This window comes from Suncus etruscus, chromosome 2, assembly GCF_024139225.1.
Source record: "Suncus etruscus isolate mSunEtr1 chromosome 2, mSunEtr1.pri.cur, whole genome shotgun sequence".
NCBI lineage: Eukaryota > Metazoa > Chordata > Mammalia > Eulipotyphla > Soricidae > Suncus > Suncus etruscus.
Window position 1 is genome coordinate 31910229 of NC_064849.1, and position 23617 is coordinate 31933845.

At 48.5% G+C, this 23617-nt stretch overlaps 1 protein-coding gene across 3 annotated transcripts; it reads right to left on the reverse strand.

The window, feature by feature from the left end:
* Window positions 1-347: 347 nt before the first annotated feature.
* DES (desmin) lies at window positions 348-9332 on the reverse strand. Of its 3 annotated transcripts, XM_049768234.1 has the most exons (9): window positions 8729-9332; window positions 6911-6971; window positions 6693-6788; window positions 6224-6385; window positions 5977-6102; window positions 5174-5394; window positions 3345-3388; window positions 1060-1142; window positions 348-714 (listed from the first exon to the last, which is right to left on the reverse strand). In XM_049768234.1, the coding sequence occupies exons 1-9, from the start codon at window positions 9304-9306 to the stop codon at window positions 673-675; spliced, it is 1413 nt and encodes a 470-aa protein (XP_049624191.1). In that variant the 5' UTR covers window positions 9307-9332; the 3' UTR covers window positions 348-672. The 3 variants fall into 3 exon arrangements, with proteins under 3 accessions (XP_049624191.1, XP_049624189.1, XP_049624190.1); XM_049768232.1 differs by lacking the exons at window positions 6693-6788; window positions 6911-6971 and having other exon boundaries at window positions 6224-6355; window positions 8812-9332; XM_049768233.1 differs by lacking the exons at window positions 5977-6102; window positions 6224-6385 and having other exon boundaries at window positions 5174-5249; window positions 6689-6788.
* Window positions 9333-23617: the final 14285 nt, after the last annotated feature.

Consider the following 23617-nt stretch of genomic DNA (forward strand, 5'->3'; position numbering starts at 1 on the left):
CAGACAGACTTGTCCCCAGGGTGACACAACAATCAGACAGTGGGGTTCGTGCATATGTCTTTATTGTTTCTGTCCTGGGCCCCTGCGGTGGATAAGGGGGGTGGGACGTGGAAGCCACCCTGCCCCCCTGAGACCACTCTCTGCCTCTTTCTCTGCTCCTCTCCGGCACACGTCCTCTCCTGACTCCTGCTCCCACACCTGGCACCTTCGGGGGTTCCCTCTTGTAGTTCCTGTTTTCTAAGCTCACCCCAGGAAATGAGGAACCTTGGGGTCAGTTTCAAGCACCAGCATCTTCCCTAATGGGGGTGCGTGGGCCCTGGTTACCTGGCCTTTTTCTCTCTTGTCCTGGTGGGGTGAGGGATGGGGGGATAGTAGGAAGGTCCCCAGGGCTCCCTTCTGACCCTGAGTGGCCCTAAACCCTCTTCTGGGGTCCTTAAACCAGAAACAGTCCACAGAGGCGGGAGGGCCAGGTCAGGCTCCCACATTCCCGACTTGGAGGGCTCCAGCAGGCAGCAGGGCACACTTTAGCTAGCTTCTGGGGACCATAAGGGAGTGTGAACAGGAGTCAGGGGTTGTGCAAGGACCTGTGTCTGAGTGCAGTGCCCTGGGATGGAAGGGAACAGTGAGGACAGTGGTGTGGATGGTCTCTGGCAGCAGGGCGCGTCCCTGGTTTTACAGCACCTCGTGTTGCTGCTGTGTGGCTTCGCTGACAACCTGAGGAAGAGAAGCCCAGTGCTAGGGATGCTGAAGTCTCTGCTGGGGGGGGCCACCCCCAGCTGTGCTTGGCATCAACCCCCAACCCCCATTCTCAGGCAGGATCTTTTTTTTTTTAGGGTTCAATCACACCCAACAGTGCTCAGGGTTACTTCTGGCTCTGCATTCAGGAATCACTCTTGATAGGCTCAGGGGACCATATGGGACGCAGGGAATGGAACCCTGGTTGGCTACATGCAAGGCAAACACCCTACCAGCTGTAATATCACTCCAGCCTGTCAGGATCTAGAACCAGCTGTGTGCCGGCCTATATTTCCACCCCTACATACCCTATGGACCACTCACCTCTCCATCCCGTGTTTCGATGGTCTTGATCATCACCGTCTTCTTGGTATGGACCTCAGAACTCCTTTGCTCGGGGCTTGTTTCTATGACAGACCCAAACACAGCACAGCCTGAACACATCTATTTGGGGTGTCTGGGGTTCTCATCCTGCCTGACACAGGCCTGTTCAGAAGCTAAGATTTGTGCTCTGGAATAAGCTGGTTCAGGTATATGTGTAGGCTCCTCTGAGGCTCCAGCCACAGCATTGTCCTTCCCACATCTCCTGGCTCTAACTGCACCCTGACTCCAGGTGGATTATACCTGGAACCCTCAAAGCCTAGTCATGAAATGTTCCTTGGGGGAACCACATGGTTCCAAGTCCCATTTGAGAGCAATATGAACAGCTTGATTCTTTCTTTCTTTTTCTTTCTTTTTCTTTCTTTCTTTCTTTCTTTCTTTCTTTCTTTCTTTCTATCTTTCTCTTTCTTTCTTTTTCTTTCTTTCTTTTTCGCTCTCTTTCTTTCTTTCTTTCTTTTCTTTCTTTCTTTTTTCTTTCTTTCTTTCTCTCTCTCTCTCTTTTCTTTCTTTCTTTCTTCTTTCTTTCTTTCTCTTTCTTTCTCTCTCTTCTCTTCTTCCCTCCCTCCCTCCTTCCTTCCTTCCTTCCTTCCTTCCTTCCTTCCTTCCTTCCTTCCTTCCTTCTTCCTTCCTTCCTTCCTTCCTTCCCTCCCTCCCTCCCTCCTCCCCTCCTCCTTCCTTCCTTCCTTCCTTCCTTCCTTCCTTCCTTCCTTCCTTCCTTCCTTCCTTCCTTCCTTCCTTCCTTCCTCCCTTCCTTCCTTCCCACTCAGTGGGAAGTACTCAGGCTTATTCCTGGCTCTGTGCTCAGGGCTTGGGGGCCCATATGGGTGATAGGGATCAAAAAGGTCAGCCACTTGCAAAGCAAAATCCCTACTCATTGTTCTTTCACTCTGGACCAATATGATGCCCTTTGTGGTGGTGGTGGTGCTAATGGGGCAAATTGTGCTAATGGGTGCCTGTGGGACACTCCTGGAGGTATTAGAGATGCTGGAGGTGGAACCCAAGGTCTTATATGTGCAAGGCATGTGTTGTCTTAGTGAAAGCCAGACAGGACTCTTCCTTCTTCCTCCCTATGCCACAGTTTTCTCCATGAAAAAGTGTATCAATGAGATTTTCCTTCTTGTGACCATAGAATTCTCCATTTGGAACAGCATTAAAATTTGTGTTTTGTTTTTCTTTAGGGCCTCACTGGATGGGGCTCAGTGGTTACACCTGGCTCTGCTCGATTCAGCCCCACATTAAATGGTTTTATACAAGAGCCAAGTGTATGTCTGTCCAAGTTCCTAGATGAAAAGAGAGGGTGTGAGTTGGGCTGGGAAGGTGGGAGGGGGGTCCTGGGATTCTTTCTGAGTCTGGTATGCACGAATCCTTAGCAAGCCAGCAGCCACAATAAATGGTGGCATGTGGGGGAAGCGCAGTGTGTATCTTTTTTTCTGATGGAAATGAACATCGAAGATATAAAAGGTTTGATCTAGGAAAGGGGATGCTGCCAAGAACTCCGACTAGCTTTTCTGAAGTATCGTTTCCAACCCAGTTTTTTTCCTGCTCTTGGGGGTTGGAAGCCACACGATCTGCATATTACTAATGTCACATGGCAAAATGCCCTGGAGAGCGCTCTTTTTATTGTTTGGCTCTGCTAAGGTTTGGCTTCAATTTTTTTGCTCAAAAAAAATGAAACAAGGGCCGGAGCTGTGGTGCAGGCAGTAGGGCATTTGCTTTGCATGTGCTGACCTAAGACAGATCTTGGTTCGATTCCCCTGCATTCCATATAGTCCCCCAAGCCAGAAGCAACTTCTGTGGGCATAGCCAGGAGTAACCCCTGAGCATCACTGGATATGGCCCAAAAATCAAAAAACAAAAAACAAAACAAAACAAAAAAAACCCCAAAAAACAAAAAAAGAAACCTCAAAACAAAACAAAAACTTGCACACTGCATCTTGCTCCAAAAAAACAGAAGGTATCCAACCAGCAGTCATGAAGTGAGAAGATTGGTTGGGGGGTATTTATCTGGCACTTTGCCAAACTGAGTAACCCAGGGCAGAAAGTTCATGATGGTTTAATATGTTTCTGCTACAAGGCCCTTAAGAACACCCCAGAGAGTTTGCAGATATTAAGAAATAGAAGCTGTTTTCCCCATCCACCACCTGCTTTGTCTTCCCCAGCCTTTACCTCCCTGTTTTGGTAACTCCTGGTTTGGGCAGTGCCCATGCTGGACCCCCGCAAACACTCACCTCGGAAGTTGAGAGAAGAGTAGGTCTGAATTGGCATGCTGATCCTAAAAGGGGAGAGACCAAGCCCCCCCAAGAGTCAGGACCTTTTATCTCTCCCAGTGACCAGCCTTAAAGCTCACCTGACTCTCCTGTAAATACCACTCTTGGCTGTTCCCATGGCAGCTACTGCATCTGCCAGGGCATGTGTGGCAGCTATGCCAGAAACTGTCCTTTCTGGAAGGATTACTCATGCCATCTTTGGGCACTTGGGACTGCCTCTCTCCTCACCCGAAAACTCTGGGGTCACCAGGTTTGCCTTCCTGGTCCTGGCACAGCAGGACTAGAAGGGCTAGACATTTTTGCCCACCATGAGAGGGCAAGTTCCAGGAGTTCTGTCTCAGTATGCCCAGGGTTGGGAAGACACAGCACACAGTCAGCTATAGATTTCATGCCCTTGGAGCTGCTGTTCATTGTAATGTGAACTCTATCATGTAAATTTACATATCAGTGTGACTTTTGATTCCATTTGTGAGATTTGATCAGGAAGGGGTGACTTCCATGGGGGGGTGGGGAGGACATGCAGTGCCAGGGGTCAAACCTGGGCTTCTTGTATTCAGAGCCTGTACTCAGCCTGATGACTATCTTTACAGCCCTGTTCACACTGAAGGCTGGCTTCTAATCAATGCTGAGGAGACCTGGGGGCCCCACTGGCAATTCTCAGTTGACATATGTGGTGCTGTCCATGTCCTAAAGTGTCAGGGATACCCAGGCTATCTCAAGAGTGATAGGGGCCTCCAGGTCTGCACCCAGTGATTCTCTGGGGATCAAGTGGTTGTTGGAAATCGAACCCAGGTCAGGTGCATACAAGGCCTAGGCCCTAACCATTGTACAATCTGGCCCCCAATGTCTTGTCTTTTTATTCTATTTTTTGAAGGGGCCACAGCCAATAGTATTCAGGGCTTACTCCTGGCTCTTCATTTGGAGATCACTTCTGGTGGCACCACAGACCAAAACCAGGTCAGAGGCATGCAAGGCAAACCCCCTACCTGTGGTCCCATTGCTTTGACCACCAAGATCATTTTTATGTGCATCAGTAAGAATGATTTCTGAGTAACTGAACTGCCTTTGCCTGTGCTCTGCTATTGAGCTACATCCCTTGCCCTGACCCATTTAAGCTACAGCTAAGTTCACACAAGTTAAGCTGCAGTAAGTTTATGCACAGTGGAATGCACCAGAACTTCTGTGTGCAAGTCAGTGAACTTTGATTCAGGAGACTTTCACTGTGTATGGAGCTGGAGAACATTTTCCTTACCCAGAAATGCCCCTCAAGTTCCCCCTTCCAGTTGTCCATTGTTTTTCGTGTCTAGAGTTGTGTTGCTCTGAGCATGGGATTTGTGTCTTGTCCTATGAACCCTTGTCTGTATACACGTGTGCTAATGTGTGAGTGTGTGGTCTGTGTATATGCATGTGTGTACATGAGGGTGTACATACATGTTCCTTCCTAACCCATCTTGTCCAAAACTTCTCCTCTCCCCCCTTCATCCTTTCCTACTCTGCTCTCATTCCTCCCTTGATACATGATAATATTTTATTACTGGTTACTAAATATGGTTTTATGTGGCTGGTGCTTAATTCTGAAGGTAGATGAGGGAATACTTCTAGTTCTCTTTTTATAAAAGTGATTAATTAAGTCAATTTTTTTTTACCCAGGTGGTTACGGCTCACACTCAGTCATTAGCGCAGACACCAGATCTTGTGGCCATGCCAGAGCCCCTTCCCACACCAGCCAGGAATGGGGCCTTTCAGCAGCCTCACAAACCTCCATTCCCAATCTTAGCCTCAGGTCTCACCGGCTCTCCTCGCCCTCTAGTAGCTTTCGGTAGGTGGCGATCTCCACATCCAGTGCCATCTTGACATTGAGCAAGTCTTGGTACTCGCGCAGGTGACGGGCCATCTCATCCTTGAGGTGCCGGATCTCCTCCTCCAGGCGCATGATGCTATCCTGATAGCCACTAGCCTCATTGGCAAAACGGTCCTCCATCTCCCGCATCTGTCTCATTAGGGAGTCATTCTATAGGGGACAATGGGGAACAGATTGAGTTAGGCCCCGGGGGAGTAGTGCAAGAGGCCCAAGATGAGGACAGATCCAGTCTGAGCTAGGTGGGTCACACCAGAGGGTCTCATCCGAGAGTTTTCCAGCTTCTTCCAGCCAGGAACCCCTAAACACAGGAACTCTTAGAGCCCAAGATTCCCCCAAGAGAACAGGAAGATTCATTCCACTGTCCCTTGGGATCTCCATAATTCTTCAAGTCCACCCAAATGTTTTATTTGTATTTTTGTTTTGTTTTGTTTTGATTTTTGTTTGTTTTGGAGCCACATCTGGTGGTATTTAGGGTTACTCCTGGCTCAGGTATCACTCCTACTGATCACTTCTAGTGAGCCCTGTGTTCGAGGGGCCAAGTGGATGCCAGGAATCTAACTCGAAGTGGATGCATGCAAAGTAAGCTCCCTGCCCATTGCAGTGTCTCTTCAGCCCTTCACCCATGTTTTCACTCCTGGGGTTGGTGGGAAGAGAGGGAGGCCCAGAGAGAGGAGGTAAAGTGAATGAGCATTGCAGGGGAAAGGGTGTCCTGGAGAAGGCAGGGAGACTCACAGTTCCCTTGAGGGCGTCAATCTCACAGGTATAGGACTGGATCTGGTGCCGGTACTCCATCATTTCTTGCTTGGCTTGACGCAGGGCATCGTTGTTCTTATTGGCTGCCTGGGTCAGGTCGGACACCTATGGGCAGACAGAGGGGCCAGGGACCCAGAGAGAGTGACAAGGGAGTAGGAGGACCCATCTCCCCATGGTGCAGTCACAGAATAGTGGGAATGGGGAACAGGGTGCACAGGCTACCCACCTTGGACTTGTACCACTCCTCGGCTTCCGAAATGTTCTTAGCTGCTATGGTCTCATACTGAGCCCGGATGTCTCTCAGGGCAGCAGTGAGATCTGGCTTGGACATGTCCATCTCTACTTGTACTTGTTGTTCCTGAAGCTGGGCCTGCAGCTCTCGGATCTCCTGCGGGGGGTGGGGGTGGTGTTTGGGTCTCAGTCCCTTCCTGGGGCTTCCCAGGACCTTATTCCCTAGTCCCAGAACCCAGCACCACCTCCACTTTCACTAGGAGGATAAAGAGAAGGAGGAACAGGAAAAGGGAGAAGAGGATCAAGGGGAGCAAGAGAGGGAGGAAGAAAAAGAAAATGAGGAGGAGAAGGGAGAGGAGGATCAAGGGGAGGAAGAGGATGATCAAAGGGAAGAAGAGGAGGGAGTGGAATAGCAGGGGGAGGAGGGATGGAGAAGGAAGGGGAGGAGCCACGCTAGGACCTACCTCCTCGTGTACTTTCTTAAGGAACGCGATTTCCTCGTTGAGAGATTCAATTCTGCGCTCCAGGTCAATTCGAGCCAGTGTGGCTGCATCCACATCCTGTGAGAGGTCAAAGGCAGAGGCCGGGGGTCACCGAGCACCAAGACAGAGCTGAGGGAAAGCCAAAGCCACACAGGAAGGGAACGGGAATGGGATGGGGGACAGTAGGGAAGAGGACTCACCGCCCGAAAGGCTGCCAAATTGTTTTCAGCTTCTTCTTTCAGTTGAATTTCCTCTTGCAGCCTGGTGGACAATAACAGAGAGGACAAACGGTTGGTGGGGATACAACTGTTTTAGTGGAGAGGCTGGAGGGTAAGAACAGCAGCAAGGGTGAATGCCTTTCACACAGTCTACCAGGGTTCAATTCCTGACACCCGATATGGTTCCCCGAGCCCCGCTAGAAGTGACCAGAGTGCACAGTCAGGAGTAAGTTCTGAGCATCACTGTGTTGCTCAAAAGCAACAACAACCATAATAACAACAACGACAAACTATTTTAGTGGAGGAGCCAGAGAGAGTTGGTTTTTTATGAGCTGACCATAGGTGTTGCACATGGAAGGCTTGGGATTGATCTCGGGCACCTCATGGTTCCCAGAGCACCTCTGGGAGTGACTCTCAAGCACAGAGCCAGAAATAAGCCCTGAGCATTGCTAGGTATGGCCCCCAAAGCAAACAAAACACACAAACAAAAAAAAAGCTGGCACTGCAGATGATTTACTGGGGCCTGTCCAGAAGCGGGCAGTGGAGGGAGCCAAGGCCTGGCACTCGGCAGGGACAGAGGCCCTGAGGTGGGGTGGGGGTAGGGATGGACAGATAGGAAATAGCCCCATCTCTGCCTTGCAGCCACACCCTAGAAGTCAGTGTCCCCTCTAGACAGTGACCTCCCAGGATTAGTCTATTTTATCTGCCTCTGATGTTCCTGCTTCCAGCTCCAGCTGCCACCTAATGTTCAGTGCATGTCTGGAAGCTGAGATGACTGGGGCTATTAGAGGCAGAGACCTTGAGCCCATGTTCCTGCTACTTTTTTACAGCCCATGCTTCAGCCTGTCTGCTTCTCTTTCTTTTTTTTTTTTTTTTTTGTTTTTGTTTTTGGGTCACACCCGGCAGCACTCAGGGGTTACTCTTGGCTCTACGCTCAGAAATAGCTCCTGGCAGGCCCGAGGGACCATATGGGATGCTGGATTTGAACTACCGACCTTCTGCATGCAAGGCAAATGCCTTACCTCCATGCTATCTCTCTGGCCCCCTGTCTGCTTCTCTTACCCCTTGTCTGAAATGGTGCAGCCTTGGCTCAGGTCTTCATTTTTCCTTCCTTTTTATTTATTTATTTTTTACAGAGCCATACAAGGTCGGGTCCTGCTCTATGCTCAGGAGCGACCACTGGTGGTGCTTAGGGGCCAGTACATGGTATGTGGGATTTGAACAGGGGTGGCCGAGGTACCTCTACAGGTAACCTCTTCAGCCTGGCCTAGGTCTCTGTGACTACTCACCTTTTCCCCTCTTCTGGAGAGCGGGCCCAAAGAGAGGCAAGGTTCTCAAGCCTCCATCTATCTGCCTACCTGAGCCCCACTATCAGCATCACTCCAATATCATAAATGCATTTTAAAAAGAGGTCATCCAGGGACCAGAAAGATAAATACAGTGGGTAGGGCGCTTTGCAATGCACATAGCCAACCAGGATTTGATACCCGGCATCCCATAGGGTCCCTGGAGCTCTGTCAGGCGTCAGAGTCAGGAGTCAGGAGTCAGCCTGAAGCACCTCTGAGTCCACGTGGCCCCAAAGCAAAGCAAAGGCACAAAGGGGCCTTCCCAGCTGTCTCCCTCTTCCCAAGGAAACTTATTGGAAGCAGAGGCCTACGAAAGGGGCAGAGCAGGAGAAGGAGAGCTTGCCAGAGTGCGGGGGGGGGGGGGGCAGAGAGCAGGGAAGGTGCAGAGTGGGTGGGTCACCCCAGCCCAGCCTAGCCCAGCCCAGTGCAGCAAAACCCGGGGTGGGCGGCTCACTTGGCCTTGAGTCGCTGCAGGTCATCGATGAGATTGTCCCGCTCGAGGTCGACGCGGGCGCGCTGGTTGGTGAGCACATCCACCTGGCGCCGCAGCTCCCGCAGCTCCTCCTCGTAGATCTCGGCCACGCGCGTGGGTTCGCGGCCCTTGAGCCGGTTGACCTCGGCGTTGAGCACGGCGTTCTGCTGCTCCAAGTAGCGCACCTTCTCGATGTAGTTGGCGAAGCGGTCGTTGAGCTCCTGCAGCTCCACCTTCTCGTTCGTGCGCGTGGTCAGGAACTCCTGGTTGACCGCGTCGGCCAGCGAGAAGTCCAGCAGCTCGCCCGCGCCGTAGCCCGCAGACGGCCGGCTCGCCCCAAGCCGGCCGGAGCGCAGCGAGCCCAGCCCGCCCGCGCCACCCGACGTGCGTGACACCTGGTACACACGAGACGTCATGGAGCTGGAGGAGCCCTTGGAGCCGAAGCCGGCGCGCGGGAACACGGGCGAGCCGAGGGGGGAGCCCAGCGAGAAGCTCGGGGCCCCGCCGAACGTGCGGCGGTAGGAGGACACGCGCTGGCTGGACGAATAGGCCTGGCTCATAGCGGCGGGCTGGCTGGCTGGCTGGCTGGGCGGGTGTTGTCGGGTCGGGCAGTGCCGAGGGGAGTCGGGGGCCCCCCAGCCCCAGCACTATTTGTATCCCTCCTGACATCACCGCCCCGCCCCAGACAGCTGCAGGATCCCTCTGTCCTGCCAGGAAAGGGCCTGGACTGCCCGTGGGGGGCGGGGAGCCAGGCTGTCCCATGGAGGCCTGTCAGAAGAGGTTGCTGGGGAGAATGAGGGGGAGAGCAGATAGGAGGGGAGCTGAGCCAACTGCGGAGCACGGAGGGGGACCCATCCCCACCCCCTAGCTGCTTTGCTTTGAGGGCTATGGGTGTGGGGAGAAGCAGGGAGTTCCTAAGACCTATCTAGGAGGGTCTTTGTTTTGATCCCCATAGTTGGGGGGACTATATCTTTCCTGAAGGGTCAAGAAAGGCCCCCAAATTGGGGCTGGAGCTATAGTACAACGAACAGGGCCTTTGCCTTGCATAAGGTCTATCCTGGGTATCTCATAGAGTTTCCTGATGCTACCAGTAGTAATTTCTGAGTCAAGAATAAGCCCCAAGCACAGGTGTCCCCCAAACAAAAGAAAGGCCCCTATGCCTACCCTTTTATTTTGTTTGTTTATCTTGAAGGTTCTCTGGACTTGGAAAAGTTTTGACAAGGCTCAGACCTTGGAGCAAGGAGGGTCTCTAAGAGGCAGGAAGGGGCGGCAAGGAAGGGGGTATCTCTGCCCTCCTGGTGTCCTCTGTCATTTGGGTCCTTAGACTCAGTTTCTCTCTAAGCTAGCATAGGTCCCTTTAGGTCTCCCTCATAGGTCAGCTCAGGTCCAAAAGTTAACAGACAACTGATTTCCAAGAAAGAGTCCAATCTGCTTTTGGTTTCTTATTCTACTTACACATACCACCCTTCCTTACCCCCTCCTCCTGATTGAGGGGGGCTGTGCCCTCTACATCACCCCACACACACTCACCCGCACACGCCCCCACACCCTAGGGGTTTGCGTTTTGTCAGGAACCGCATGTCAACCAGCCATCTCTCTGGCAGCAACAGCTGCCAACCCCAAATGCCAGAGCTGGTATTTATAGAGGAGAATGCAATGGGCCCAGGAAGCAGGCATAGGACAGGGGCCCTGGGGTTAGGGGCCAGTGAGGAGGCACAGAGGGTCTGGAATACTCTGGTGATGAGCCCCAGGTATTTTCCACTCCATACTGCCTGAGCCCCAACTTCCATGCAGCAAGAATGGAGTTCCCCCCAAATTCTTAACCCTCCTGGCCCAGACTCCTCAGTCCAAGGTGCTGAGGATATTCCTGCAGTTCCATAGACGCTGGCTGCCCACCTGGACTTTTGTATTGTGCTATGTTTGGGTGCTGACTCTTGGCTCTGTCCTCAGGGCTCACTCCTGGGGCCATATGAGATGCCAGGGACTAAACCGGGGTTGGCCATGTTCAAGGCCAATGCCCAATCTGGTGGACTATCGCAACAACTTCATCCTTTTTTTTTTTTTTTTTTTTTAGCAAGGGAGATTGAAGAGCAAATGGCCTAATTCAGTAAATTCGGTTGGGGGGTTGTTTTGGGGTCAGATTCCATAAGGCTCAGGGGTTACTCCTGTCTCTGTACTCAAGTATTACTTTTAGCTGCCTTGGGGGGCGGGCATATGGGATGCCGATGATTGAACTCTGGTTGGCGATGTGCAAGGCAAATGCCCTCTCTACTGTACTATCACTTTGGACCCATGAATTAGTAAAGACTTTATTTAGAGAGACAGAAAGACTCTTGTTATTTTTGTTTTAGGGCCACACCCAGTCGTTGTTAGGAGCTATCTATGGCTTAGTGCTCAGGATCACTCCTGATGGTGCTCGGGAAACCATATGTGGGGCCGGGGATGGAACCTGGGTTGATAGTGTACCAGGCAGTGTACCCTAACACCTATGCTGTCTCTCCCTCTCTGACCCCTGAAGATTTGAAACCTCAAGTTAAGGTCTCCCTGTTACTCAGTCTTCAGCTTTCAGGCAAGTCCTTCTCCTTTAAGTGGAAGTGCTCTGCTGGGGCTACCCTAGGACTCTGCAGAGGATCAGGTGACAAATAATTCTAACAGTTGAGGGACAAGATTCAAATTGCTGGAGCACAAACACTGCACCCAGGAACCCCTAATACTGCAAGGTCCTCTGCACACTGTGCTGGGAGCAGCACCTCAACTTCCAAGTGTGGCCCTCAAAATAAGAATAACAAGATGAATAAAAGGGGGCCCAGAGTGATAGCACAGCAGGTAGGGAATTTGCCTTGCATGAAGCTGACCCAGGAAGCTGACCCGGATTCGATCCCCAGCACCCCATAGTCTCCAAGTCTACCGGGAGCAATTTCTGAGCACAGAGCTTAGTAACCCCTAAGCACTGCTGGGTGTGGCCCAAAAAACACCTCTCAAAAAATAAAAAAACAATAACAAGATAGGGGCAAGAGAGACAGTACAGTGGGCAGCACTCTTTCTCGCCTTGTATGCAACTCACCCTGGCTCAATCCCCTGAGCACAGCCAATCCCCTCAGCACATTATTAGCATAGCCAGGGCTAATCATAATAATAATACTTAAGGATGATGATAATCAGGAAGATAGAATAGGTTAGAATGCATACATAGTATGTGCCCAACCTGGGTTTGACACCCTGTGGTCCCTTGAGTACTAGATGTGGCTTTGGAAGTCCCCAGCAATGGCATGGTGGCCCAAGTGTCCCCAGCACTGCAGCATTACACCCTCAAGTCTTGGTGCTGAACTGATGCCCTGTTGGCCAAGAACCATAAATGGGATTTATAGATCTTCTAAGCACCTTTGGAAAGCCCTCCCCTGCAAACTAATAAATAACTCCTTACCATGCACCCCGATTCCCCCACAACCCAGTGGGGTGGGAACTAGTCTCATTTCCATCTGCAGCTCGGGACTCTGAAACAGTTTGATGAAAGTACCCACATTTGGTCCCCAGGGTTGGTGGGGGTGTTCCCAGTGGACTGTTGGGTCTTTCTCTGTCCTCCCAAAGCCCTGACACATCAAGTGTCAGATTCACCCAGAGACAGGTTTCTGAGGTGGGCGGGGGAGTTCCAGATATTCTTAACCAGGCTTCGAGTTCACACAAGCTGTTGTGTTCTGGTTATTTTTGTGTCTTGTCTCCCAAACTAGATAATTCACTCCTGAGGGATTTTGGGAGACCACGCAGATCCTTAGCACACCCCAGGCTGTGCTGTCCTTGTCATTCAAAGGGCAGGAGCCCTGAATTTGATCCCCACCACATCAAGGTCCCCACTAAAATAATCCTTGTGGGAGTGGTACTGCTAGATGAAAGAAAGAAAGAAAGAAAGAAAGAAAGAAAGAAAGAAAGAAAGAAAGAAAGAAAGAAAAAGAAAAAGAAAGAAAGAAAGAAAGAAAGAAAGAAAGAAAAGGAAAAGAAAAAGAAAAAGAAAGATAAGAAAGAGAAGAAAGAAAGAAAGAAAGAAGAAAGAAAGAAGAAAGAAAAAGAAAGGAAAAGAAAGAGGGAGGGAAGGATGGAGGAAGGAAGGAAAGGAAGGAAGGAAGGAAGAAAGATAGGAAGAAAGAAAAAAACAAAGAGAGAGAGAAAGAAGGAAAGAGAAAGAAAAAGAGAGAAAGAAAGAAAGAGGAAAGAAGAAAAGGAAGGAAAAAGGAAGAAAAGGAAGGAAGGAAGGAAGGAAGAAAGAAAGAAAGAAAGAAAGAAAGAAAGAAAGAAAGAAAGAAAGAAAGAAAGAAAGAAAGAAAGAAAGAAAGAAAGAAAGAAGAAAGAAAAAGAGAAAAGGAAAGGGAGGGAGGAAAGAGGGAAGGAAGGAAGGAAGGAGAGAGGGAGGGAGGGAAGAGGAAGGAGGGAAGAGAGAGGAGGGAAGAGGGAAGGAGGGAGAAAGAACAGGACAGGAAAGGAAAGGACCCAGCATGGATGGTGTTCATGCAAGTTCTCTCTCTCTCTCTCTCTCTCTCTCTCTCTCTCTCTCTCTCTCTCTCTCTCTCTCTCTCTCTCTATCTATCTATCTATCTATCTTTCTCTCTCCCCCCCCCCAAAATCGGGCCAGGCTCTCTTAGAACAGCATTTCTTTGACTACAGTGATTGGCTCAAGGTCTAGGCCTACATCTAAGCAGCACCATTCAGAGACCTTCTCTGGAATGTATAGTTGGACCCCTTCCCCCTGTGTGCTGGGGAAATCTTTCTGGAGTCTGATGAAAGAGAGGTTACTATGCAAGAAGCAGAGATGTCTGGAAGGGGTGGATGTGGGACGAATGTCCTTGAAACCATGGGCTCTGGTTCTTCCCTGGTTTCATGATCTCCCCCAGTATTCTTCTACCTACTAGTGGACACTGGGCACATATTCTCTGAATGCTTGGGAGGATGGGACATTGTGGGGACTCCTCTCTGAGGATAGGCTCTAGACCACTTCAGAAACTCAGCCTCAGGCCTCTTCCATTCCTTGGTGAAATGATACAGAAAATATAAATTATGCCATCTATATCCTCTAGTCAAAAGCAGCATTAACCCAGCCTGGTCCAGATCCCTTTGGGTCTGTTTCCAAATTTTAGTCCCACCCCTGAGGATTTGCTGCCATGGAGGGGAACAAAACAACACAGCCAGCCACTTGGAAGGCAGGTGAAGGAGGACAGTCCTGAAGTCTGCCTGGAGCTGGCAGCACCTCGGAATTCAGAGTTTAGACTCCCTGGCAGGTGGGGAGCGGGGGTAGGGAACTGCCTAGGGCTGGACACAGGAAAACAGGACATAAATCACCTGGATGGGCACGGAACTCAGCATCAAATCCAAGAGAGGCAAAAATGTACAAAGTCAGAGACAGTAGCGACAGAACAAAGGTAAGGCATTTGCCTTGCATGTGGGCTAGCCTGGGTTCGATCCCCGGTAACCTATATGGTCCCTATGCCCTCAGGAATGATTCTTGAACACAGAGTTAGGAGTAAGCGCCCCTCTCACCAAATATAGAAAGTATAGCCTAAATCATTATGCTATTCTTGACAGCCACCCACCCCCACCAGTGCTCCTTGTCAGACAGGAACTTGGAGATGCTGGTGGTGTTTGTTTGTTTGTTTGTTTTTGTTTTTGTTTTTGTTTTTGAGTCACATTCGGCAGTGCTCAGGGGTTACTTCCTGCCTCTATGCTCATAGATCACTCCTGGCAGGCCAGGATTCGAACCACCGTCCTTCTGCATGTGAGGCAAACGCATTACCTTCATGCTATCTCTCCGTTGGTGGTGCTTTTGGTCCCCATGTCGATATGCTGTGTGCATCTTTGTACTTAGGAAATCCATCCCCAGGCAAACCCTTCATCCTCTTTGCCAACACCTAGAATCCAGTCTTGTCTTCATTTCTTCTAGGAACTTGACTCCAGGTGCCAATTGGGCCATGGGAGGTTGGGTCTGGTTCCTTCCATTTAGCATTATGTCTTTATGTTTATTCATTGTAGCAAATATCCATCTTCTCTTTTTCAGACAGATTCCCATCTCTTGTTAACTCATTTATCCACTGATGGACATTTAAATTGTTTCCACCTTTCGGGTTTCATGAATACAGTGGCTATGAAGGTCGGTAACAAATACTGTTCTTGTCTGTCTTCAAATATGAAAAATTCTCAAGGCACCCACTAGCAAGGTCCATGTGCAAGTTTTTTTGAGGAACCTCTGATTTCCATAATGACAATGCATTTTGCTTCTCTTCAGCTATGCACAAATATTCACTCTCTTCGCATCCTTGTCAGTACTTGCTATTTCCTTTGCCTTCCCTGCCTTACTTCCACCTCTTCTGCTTCTTCTGCACTTCTCCCTTCTTCCTTTTGTCATTTCTCTTCTTCTCCTTCTCCTTCTCCCCACTGTAAGGAGTTTGAAATGGTATCTCATTGATATTTTTATTTTCTTTCCCCTAATGCTTACTGTTGTGATCTTGAATATCTTTTTATATGCTTATTAGTATCTGCATATCTTCTTTGGATAAATAAATATCTCTTCAGATAATTTGTCTACTTTTGATTGTTTTTGTTTTGGGGCCTGGTGGTGGTCAGGGCTTACACCTCTCTTTCAGCTCAGAGATCACTCCTGGTGAGTCTCAGAAGACCACATGGGATGCTGAGAATTGAACCTGGGTCATCTGTGTATAATAAAAGTGTCTTACCCCCTGTACTATTTCTCTAGATCCTGATATTTTTTAAATTGTTAACTTATAGGAATACTTATAAATTCTGCATATTAACTTCATAGCAAATAAACAATGCTCACAATATTTGTTCCCATTCTGTGGGTTACATTTTCAGCCTATTGTGAGCATTCTTTGATTTACCAGTTTTAAATTTTGATGAAGGCCAATTTATTTTTTCTTTGTTTTGTTTTTGTTTTTGGTGCGACATCCAGTGGCACTCAGAGATTACTCCTAACTCTGCATTCAGAAATTACTCTGGGGACTGGAGCGGTTGAGCTAGAGGTAAGGCGTCTGCCTTGCAAGCGCTAGCCTAGGACAGACTGCGGTTTGATCCCCTGGTGTCCCATATTGTCTCCCCAAGCCAGGAGCAATTTCTGAGTGCATAGCCAGGAGTAACCCCTGAGTGTCAACAGGTATGACCCCCAAAACAAAACAAAACAAAACAAAACAAAAATTACTCTGGCAGGCTCAGAGGGCCATGTAGGATGCTGGGGATAAAATCTAGGTTGCCTGCATGCAAGACAAATGTCCTACCCACTGAGCTATTGCTCAATTCATCTTTTTTGTTTTGCTTTATTTTGCTTTTGTTTTTGGGCCACACCCAGCAGCACTCAGGGGTTACTCCTGGCTCTGAGCTCAGAAATCGCTCCTGGCAGGTATGGGGGACCATATGGGACACCGGAATTCAAACTACCATAGGTCCTGGGTTGGCCTTTAGCAAATGCCCTATCACTGTGCTATCTCTCTGGTACCCTCAACTTATCTTTTTTATAAATGCATTTATTGTGGGAGCCAGAGTGATAGTCCAGCATGGAGGGCGTTTACCTTGCATGTGGCTGACCCAGGTTTGATCCCCGGCATCCCATCTGGTCCCCCAAGCCTGCCAGGAGTGATTTCTTAGCGCAGATCCAGAAATAACCCCTGAGCACCACCAGTATGGCCCAAAAAACAAAAAATCATTATTTTTAATTTATTGTTTTTGTTTTTTGATTCAAATCCAAGAAATAATTGCCAAATTCAATATAATGAAATCTCCCCTCAAAATTACGTTTCATTTGGGGATTACATCCAGCAATGTTCAGAGCATACTCCTGGTTCTTCATTCTACTCAGGGAATCACTCTTGTTGTTGTTCAAGGGACCATATGTAGTGCTGGGGATTGAACCATATTCAACCCTGGGCAAGGCACAAGCACCTCACCCTTTTCTAAGTCTGACCTTCCCATAATAATTTATTCTCAGAGTTTTATAGTGTTGAATTCGTATGAGGTAAGGATTCATTTTTGCTCTTTGCACATGAATATCCAGTTTTTCCATCACTATTTGTTGAAAAGACCATCCATTCCTTGTTCAATGGTCTTGGCACCCTTTTTGAGAATTATCTTTTTAGTTTTGTGGGGCATGATTTGTGCCACACCAGTGATACTCAGGGCTTACTACAGGTTCTATTTCAGGGATCACCCTGACAGTGATAAGGTAACGTTATGCAGTACCAGGGTTTAAACCTGGATCAGCTGCATGCTAAGCAAGTGCTTTATCTTTTATTGAAATTCCCTTATTGAAAGCCATTTTTTAAGTATATACATGAAGATTTTTTGTTTGTTTGTTTTTGGGTCACACCTGGCAGTGCTCAGGGGTTACTCCTGGCTCTATGCTCAGAAGTTGCTCCTTGCAGGCTTGGGGGACCATATGGGATGCTGGGATTCAAACCACCGTCCTTCTGCATGCAAGGCAAGTGCCCTGCCTCCAGGCTATCTCTCCGGTCCCATATACATGAAGATTTATGTCTGGTTTCTCTATCCTATTCTATTAACATATATCTGTTCTCTGTTTTATCAGCATTTTGATTACTATGATTTTAACTTTTATTTATTTATTTATTTACTTGTGGTGTTAGGGATCGAGTATAGGACCTCTTACACGTAAAGCATATTTGATCACTGTAGTTGCAAGTAAGTTTTTAAATCAGTAATGAGTATTTAAATGAGTATTTCAACTTTTTTTTTGAAGGGAGGGGCCACACCTGGCAATACTCAGGGGTTACTTCTTGTTCTGCATTCAGCAATCACTCCTGGCAGTGACTTGGAGAACTATATGGGATGCCAAGATCAAACTCAGATCAACAATGTGCAAGGCAAGTACTCTATCGCTCTACTATTACTCCAGTCCCTCAACTTTGTTCTTTTTCAAAATGTTTTGGCTGTCAGAATCCCTTGGGATTGTAATGAATTCTATTTTATTTAGTTAGTTTTGGTTTGAAGGCCTTATTCAGCTGTGCTTATGACTCACTTACACTCAGGGATCACTTATGACTAAGTTCAGAGAACCATCTGCAGAGTTGGGGATCAAATTGGGGCCAACTGCAAGCAAGACAAGATTTCTTACCCATTGTCTAATCTCTCTGATTCTGCAATGGATTTTAGAGTGGCTTTATCTCAGTCAAAGGGCTAGATCACATGATTTGCATGTTGAATCCGCGGGTTTGATTCCTAGTACCACATGGTCCACCAAGTACCACTAGGAACAAGTCTTCAGAAGAATAGAATGGGGCCAGAGTGATACCAGAGCTGGTAAGGCATTTATTTGCCTTGAGTGTGGCCGACTCAGGTTTGATGCCATATGGCCCCCTGAGGCTGCCACGAATAATTTCTGAGCATAGCGCCAGGAGTAAGCCCTGAGCACTGCTGGGTGTGGCCACCCAAAATAAAACCAAAAACAAAACAACAAAACCAGGATTTTTTCCCTATTACTTAAAAAGAGTGTGGGGCGGGGAAGCTGGAGAGATAGTACAGCAGGTAAGATAGTCGTTTTGCCTGTGGCTGACTTGGTTTTGATCCCCAACACCACACAGAGTCCCCCCAAGCTCCACTAGGAATGATCCCTGAGCTCAGAGCCAGGAGTAAACCCACATCAGGCTTTGCCGAAAACCAAAAATAAAATAGAAAGTTGGTGAGGCTCAAGGATACAGTGCAATGCTAGGGTACATGCACCTCAAACTGGAGAGCCCAAATTTGATCCCTGAAGTTCAAAAACATCAACTTTTTATTCTTTACTGCAACTAACCGCTGGTAAATTTGTTCCCTTCACCCCACAAACAGGAGGGATATGAAACAGATTGCAGTGAACTTTCCCATTATATTGGGCTAGAGTTGAAATTATGGGGCCAGAGAGATAAGATAGTGGGTAAGGAATTTGCATTGCAAATGGCTGACCATGGTTCAACCCGTAATATCCCATATAGTCCCAAGAATGATTCCTGAGTGTAGAACCAGTAGTAAACCTTGTGCACCACAGGGTGTGAACCAAAACCAAACCAAAAATAAAACAAACTATAGAATTGGCATTTAGAGAGAAGGGCCCCCTCAGCACTGCTCAGAGGTTACTCTGGCTTTGTGCTCAGTAGTGACTCCAGGTGGCACTCAGTGCTGGAAATAGAACCAGAGTGAATTCCATGTAAGTAAATGTCTTCCTTTCTATTCCCTCTCTTTCAGGATGCTTAATTCTCTTACTATGCTGCTGAGTTTGTTCTGCTAGTACTTTGTTGATAATTTTACATCAATATTCATAAGGGTTATTGATCTGTAATTTCCTTTTCTTTTTTAAAATTTTATTTTATTAGAGCACTGTAATTTACCATGTTATTCATAATTGGATTTTATACAGTGTTCTAGCCCTGATCTCTATACCAGTGTCAACTCCCTTCATCAGTGTTCCCAGGCTCCTTCTCCTTCTCCCAGTCCCAGCCTCCCACCTTCATAGGCATCTTTTATGTTGGCTGTTAGAATTTGGGACTCATCATTTAGTATTGACTCTATGGTTTGGATATTTAGCTTTATCATTCCTTAACATCACCCACATACCTGAATACCTTGCCCCTTGTCCCCTGTTGTTCTCATCTGTCTCTTCTCCGCAGCCCCCACTACAACTCCATTTCTTTCCTTCTCCTCCCTATATGCTGAGGCCAAGGATGATCTAGGCACCTCCCACTTTAAACCTCCTTGTCTGGCTTTGGAAGATGAATGTTGGCCTCCTAGAATGAGTTGAGAACCTGTCCCTCCTCTTTGAATTGTTGCAAGGACTGGAGAAAGATTTGTGTCAATCTTTTAAATGCTTGAAGTTGCTCACCGGGGAAGCCATCGGGCCTGTTCCTTTGTTGTTGAGAACTTTTGAGTAATTATTGGGAAAATCTCTGTATTTCATTCTGTCAGTTCCACAATTTATCAAATTGTCTTTTGGTCAATTTTTTAAAATTGATGAGTGTTAATACTATTTCCAGTCATGTGTTTGTTTTTGTTTCCAGTCTTTCTATTCTTCTAAACAATGTGAAGATAAATATTCTAGGTCACACTTTATTTGGAGGGGGCATACCTGGCAATGCTCAGGGTTACTACTGGCTCTGCATTCAGGAATCACTCCTGGTATTGCTTGGGGAACATATACAGTGCCAGGGATGAATCTGGGTTGGCTGTAAGGCAAGAGCCCTACTTATTCTACTATTTCTCCAGCCCAGGGCATACCTGTCAATATATCTATTTGAGGGAACTTAAACACACACACACACACACACACACACACACACACACCAATCAAGGCCGGAGAATCCTTCAATGATAGAATTCTTGCCTTGAGGGCATAAGATGCCAGGTTTGGTTTGGTTTGGTTTTTGGGCCATACTCAGGGGCGCTCAGGGTTTATTCATGGCTGGCTCTGCACTAGAAATCAGAAATTGCTCCTGGAAGGCTAGGGGGGATATATGGGATGCCAGGAATCAAACTTGGGTTCATCGCAGGTTGTCTGCGTGCAAGGCAAATGCCTGACCACTGTGTTATCACTCTGTTATCGCTCAAGGTGCAAGGTTTGACTCCTGTTTGGGATCTTCAACACCAAACTGTGAACTCCAGTGCACCACAACCAAATGTATATGAGAACTTCGAATCCGGGTGGGCAAACCCTGGGCATCACACTGACAAAAGAAAAGGGAAAGGGGGCCGGAGAGATAGCATGGAGGTAAGGCATTTGCCTTTCATGCAGAAGGTCATCGGTTTGAATCCTGGCGTCCCATATGGTCCCCCGTGCCTGCCAGGAGCAATTTCTGAGCATGGAACCAGGAATAACCCCTGAGCACTGCCGGGTGTGACCCAAAAACCACAAAAAAAAAAAAAAAAAGAGGGAAAGGGAAGAAAAAGTGGTAGCACTAGTCCCATTATTTTATGTCACACCTCTCATTTTAGCTAATGATGGAAATTGAAAAATCCATCCTTAAGATGGATGGGTGGATGGATGGATTTTTCATCATGATCTGGAAACAGGGGTGATGGTCTATATACAAATAGACTACTCTTCGGCCATAATAAAAGACAAAATGGCACAATTTTTCACTACATGGAGAATATCTGTTGAGTGATGTTAGTCAGAAAGAGAGAGGCAGATACAGCATGATCTCATCTGTGGGATATAAAGAAATAGAGTGGAATTAAAGCAAATGGCCAAAGGCAACATAACCTGGATGTGATCCACTGAGGCATTCAGGAATGAGGGGTAGAAGGAAGGGGACATGGGACGGTGGTGGAGGGAAGCTGACAATCTTATGGAATGGCTCATCTTTAGGGCATCCCCCACCCCAGTTCGCCCCATGCTCCCACCCTATTGATAGATTAGGTATTGCAGATCCTGGTGATGAAAATAATAGAATATATATCCATGCATTAGAGCTAGACCTTCCTGGGGCTGGGTGGGGGTGGGACATTTTATAAGCATTAAAAAAAGAGGAAAAGAGCCAAAGTGATAGCAAAGCAGTAGGGTGTTTGTCTTGCATGTGGCCAACCTAGGACAGACCCGGGTTCGATCCTTGGCATCCCATATGGTCCCCTGAACCTGTCATGAGTAGTTTCTGAGTGCAGAGCCAGGAGTAACTCCTGAGTGCCAATGGGTGTGCCCAGCCCCCCAAAAAAAGAAGAAAAGAGAAAGAGGACAATGGGTCCATTTGTGTGTGGTCAATGCTTGCCCAGAGTTTGCCACTAACACGCTCTGATACTGCTGAATGAATGAGTGAGCTCAATTGCTTTTTGCTAGAAACCTTTCCACACAACCTTTGGAGATACTCAGACACCAATTTCATCATGGTCTGAAAACACGGATGATGGTCTATGTACACAATAGAATACTCCTCACTATAATAAAAGACAAAATGCAGCAATTTTTGCAGCAACTTTCTAAATCCAGGGGTTGACCAGACAGTGTCCCCGTGGCACAGCCTCTGCTTTCATTGTATCTCCTGCAATTATCTCTCCACCGTGTACTGATCCAGCTCAAACCCTGCCACTGCACAAGATGGGGTATCTCCAGCCTTGCTGTCTCAGTTCATCAAAGCCCTTTGGATACACCCTAAGTCATGAGGCCATCCCCAATCTCAAGGCTCCTAGTCTCTGAACTCCTGGAGTCCGCTTTCAGCCCCCCCCCTCTCCAACCCCCTAGATGCTTTCATCTTAGCCCTGTGCAGTTGGACATCTGCAGACTCTGACTGTAAAAGGGAAGGAATGTCCAGGAGTTGTTTCCTCCTGATAGCACAGGAGCAGTGCGGGGGTGGGGGTGGCAGAGGAAGTTGGGGGGCCCAGCAAGACCAGGATGGCATTAGGATTCTCCCTGAAATCCTCTCCTGCCTCACTGACACCACCACCCCCCCCCACCCCACACCCCCCCCCCCCCCCCCCCCGCTTCATCCCCATTCATTTGGTTTAAGAGTCTTCTTAGACTACACAGCCACCCTCCTGGGCTCTCTCTAGCAGACCCCAGACCTGGCTCATCTTTCTAGGGCATCCCCCACCCTGGTTCGCCCCATGTACCACCCCCACCTAGCTCCTGCCCCAGGACTCCTTTTAGGGATATGAGCCCTTGGGGGTTTCTGCCATAGTAGGAGAAGCTGAAGCTCCTTTTACCTCCCCTGCTCTGGGACTTCTACCAAACAACGTCTAGCTGGGGAGGAGGAGAGAGCGGTAGTGGGAGGATCTTGGGGAGACCCTGCTGAGCTTAAGGAGAGGACCATGGGGGTGGGGGGTGGGGGACACAGACCATGTGGGTACCAGCCACATCCTGGAAAGACACATCCCTCCTTTGGTGTCATTTACAAGGGGTGGGAATAAGGTGGGAGTTCCCAGGAGATGGGGGGGCACCTCTGGCGCCCCTTAGCTAAGAAAGGAGGGCCCTTGTTTGCCACAATGGACCCAGGCCTTCAGCACCCCTAGACCTGGTCCCTTATTCATGCATTGATGAACTGTAGCTCCACCTGCAGACAGTCTTCACTGCTTCCTCAGCTCCCCAAACTGAAAACCCCAGCCTACTGCAGCTCTCCCCTCCACACAGACTCCTGTCTTTCCCACAGATGATCTCCTGAAATCCCCAAGTGTAGGGGAGACCCCAGAAAATCTCCATACCCCAGCTGCAACCTACAAGGAGGTGCTTTGTGGGGTCTGGGGTGGGATGGGCCTGGGGAGGGAAATGTTGTCTGAGACCTGAGTGGGCTGGGGCTAGGGCAAGTGGGAAGCAGCTGAGCCTTTTTGTGCAGGAGAATGGATGGGGAGGGTGGATTGGAAGGTCCTAAGCCCTCATCTTTTCTCTGCAGCTCCCCCAGATGGAGAACAGCGGACTCCCAGAATTCTCCGCACCTTTTTAGTGCATCTCTCCCTGATTTATTCCCATTCCTTTCATCTTCCCTCATGGGCTTTTTTGGTTCGGCCCCTCCAGTTTGGTCAGAGTCCTGCTGTCCTGGACCCTGTCCAGGTTCCCCACAGCTCTCTGAGGCTTCACTTTAAACAGGGCTCTATGCAGCCGGCAGTGACCTCACAGGACCACTATGCACTGCGGCTATCTATAGCCTTTTAGGCTCATCCTCTTCCTCCAACCAGCTGAGTCACCCTAAGCTTGGGGTCTACTCAGACCCCAGAGTCTGCCCTGCTCCCCACACTTCCCTGAGACATTCCTATTGCTGGTGCTAAAGCTTTATTCACGCCAAGATGCAATGTTAAGGAGCTGAGAGTTCTGGAAGATAACCCTCTATTTTTTGGCGGGGGCACACCTGGTGATACTCCTGGGCCTACTCCAGGCTCTGTGCTCAGGGGACCATATGGGATGCCAGG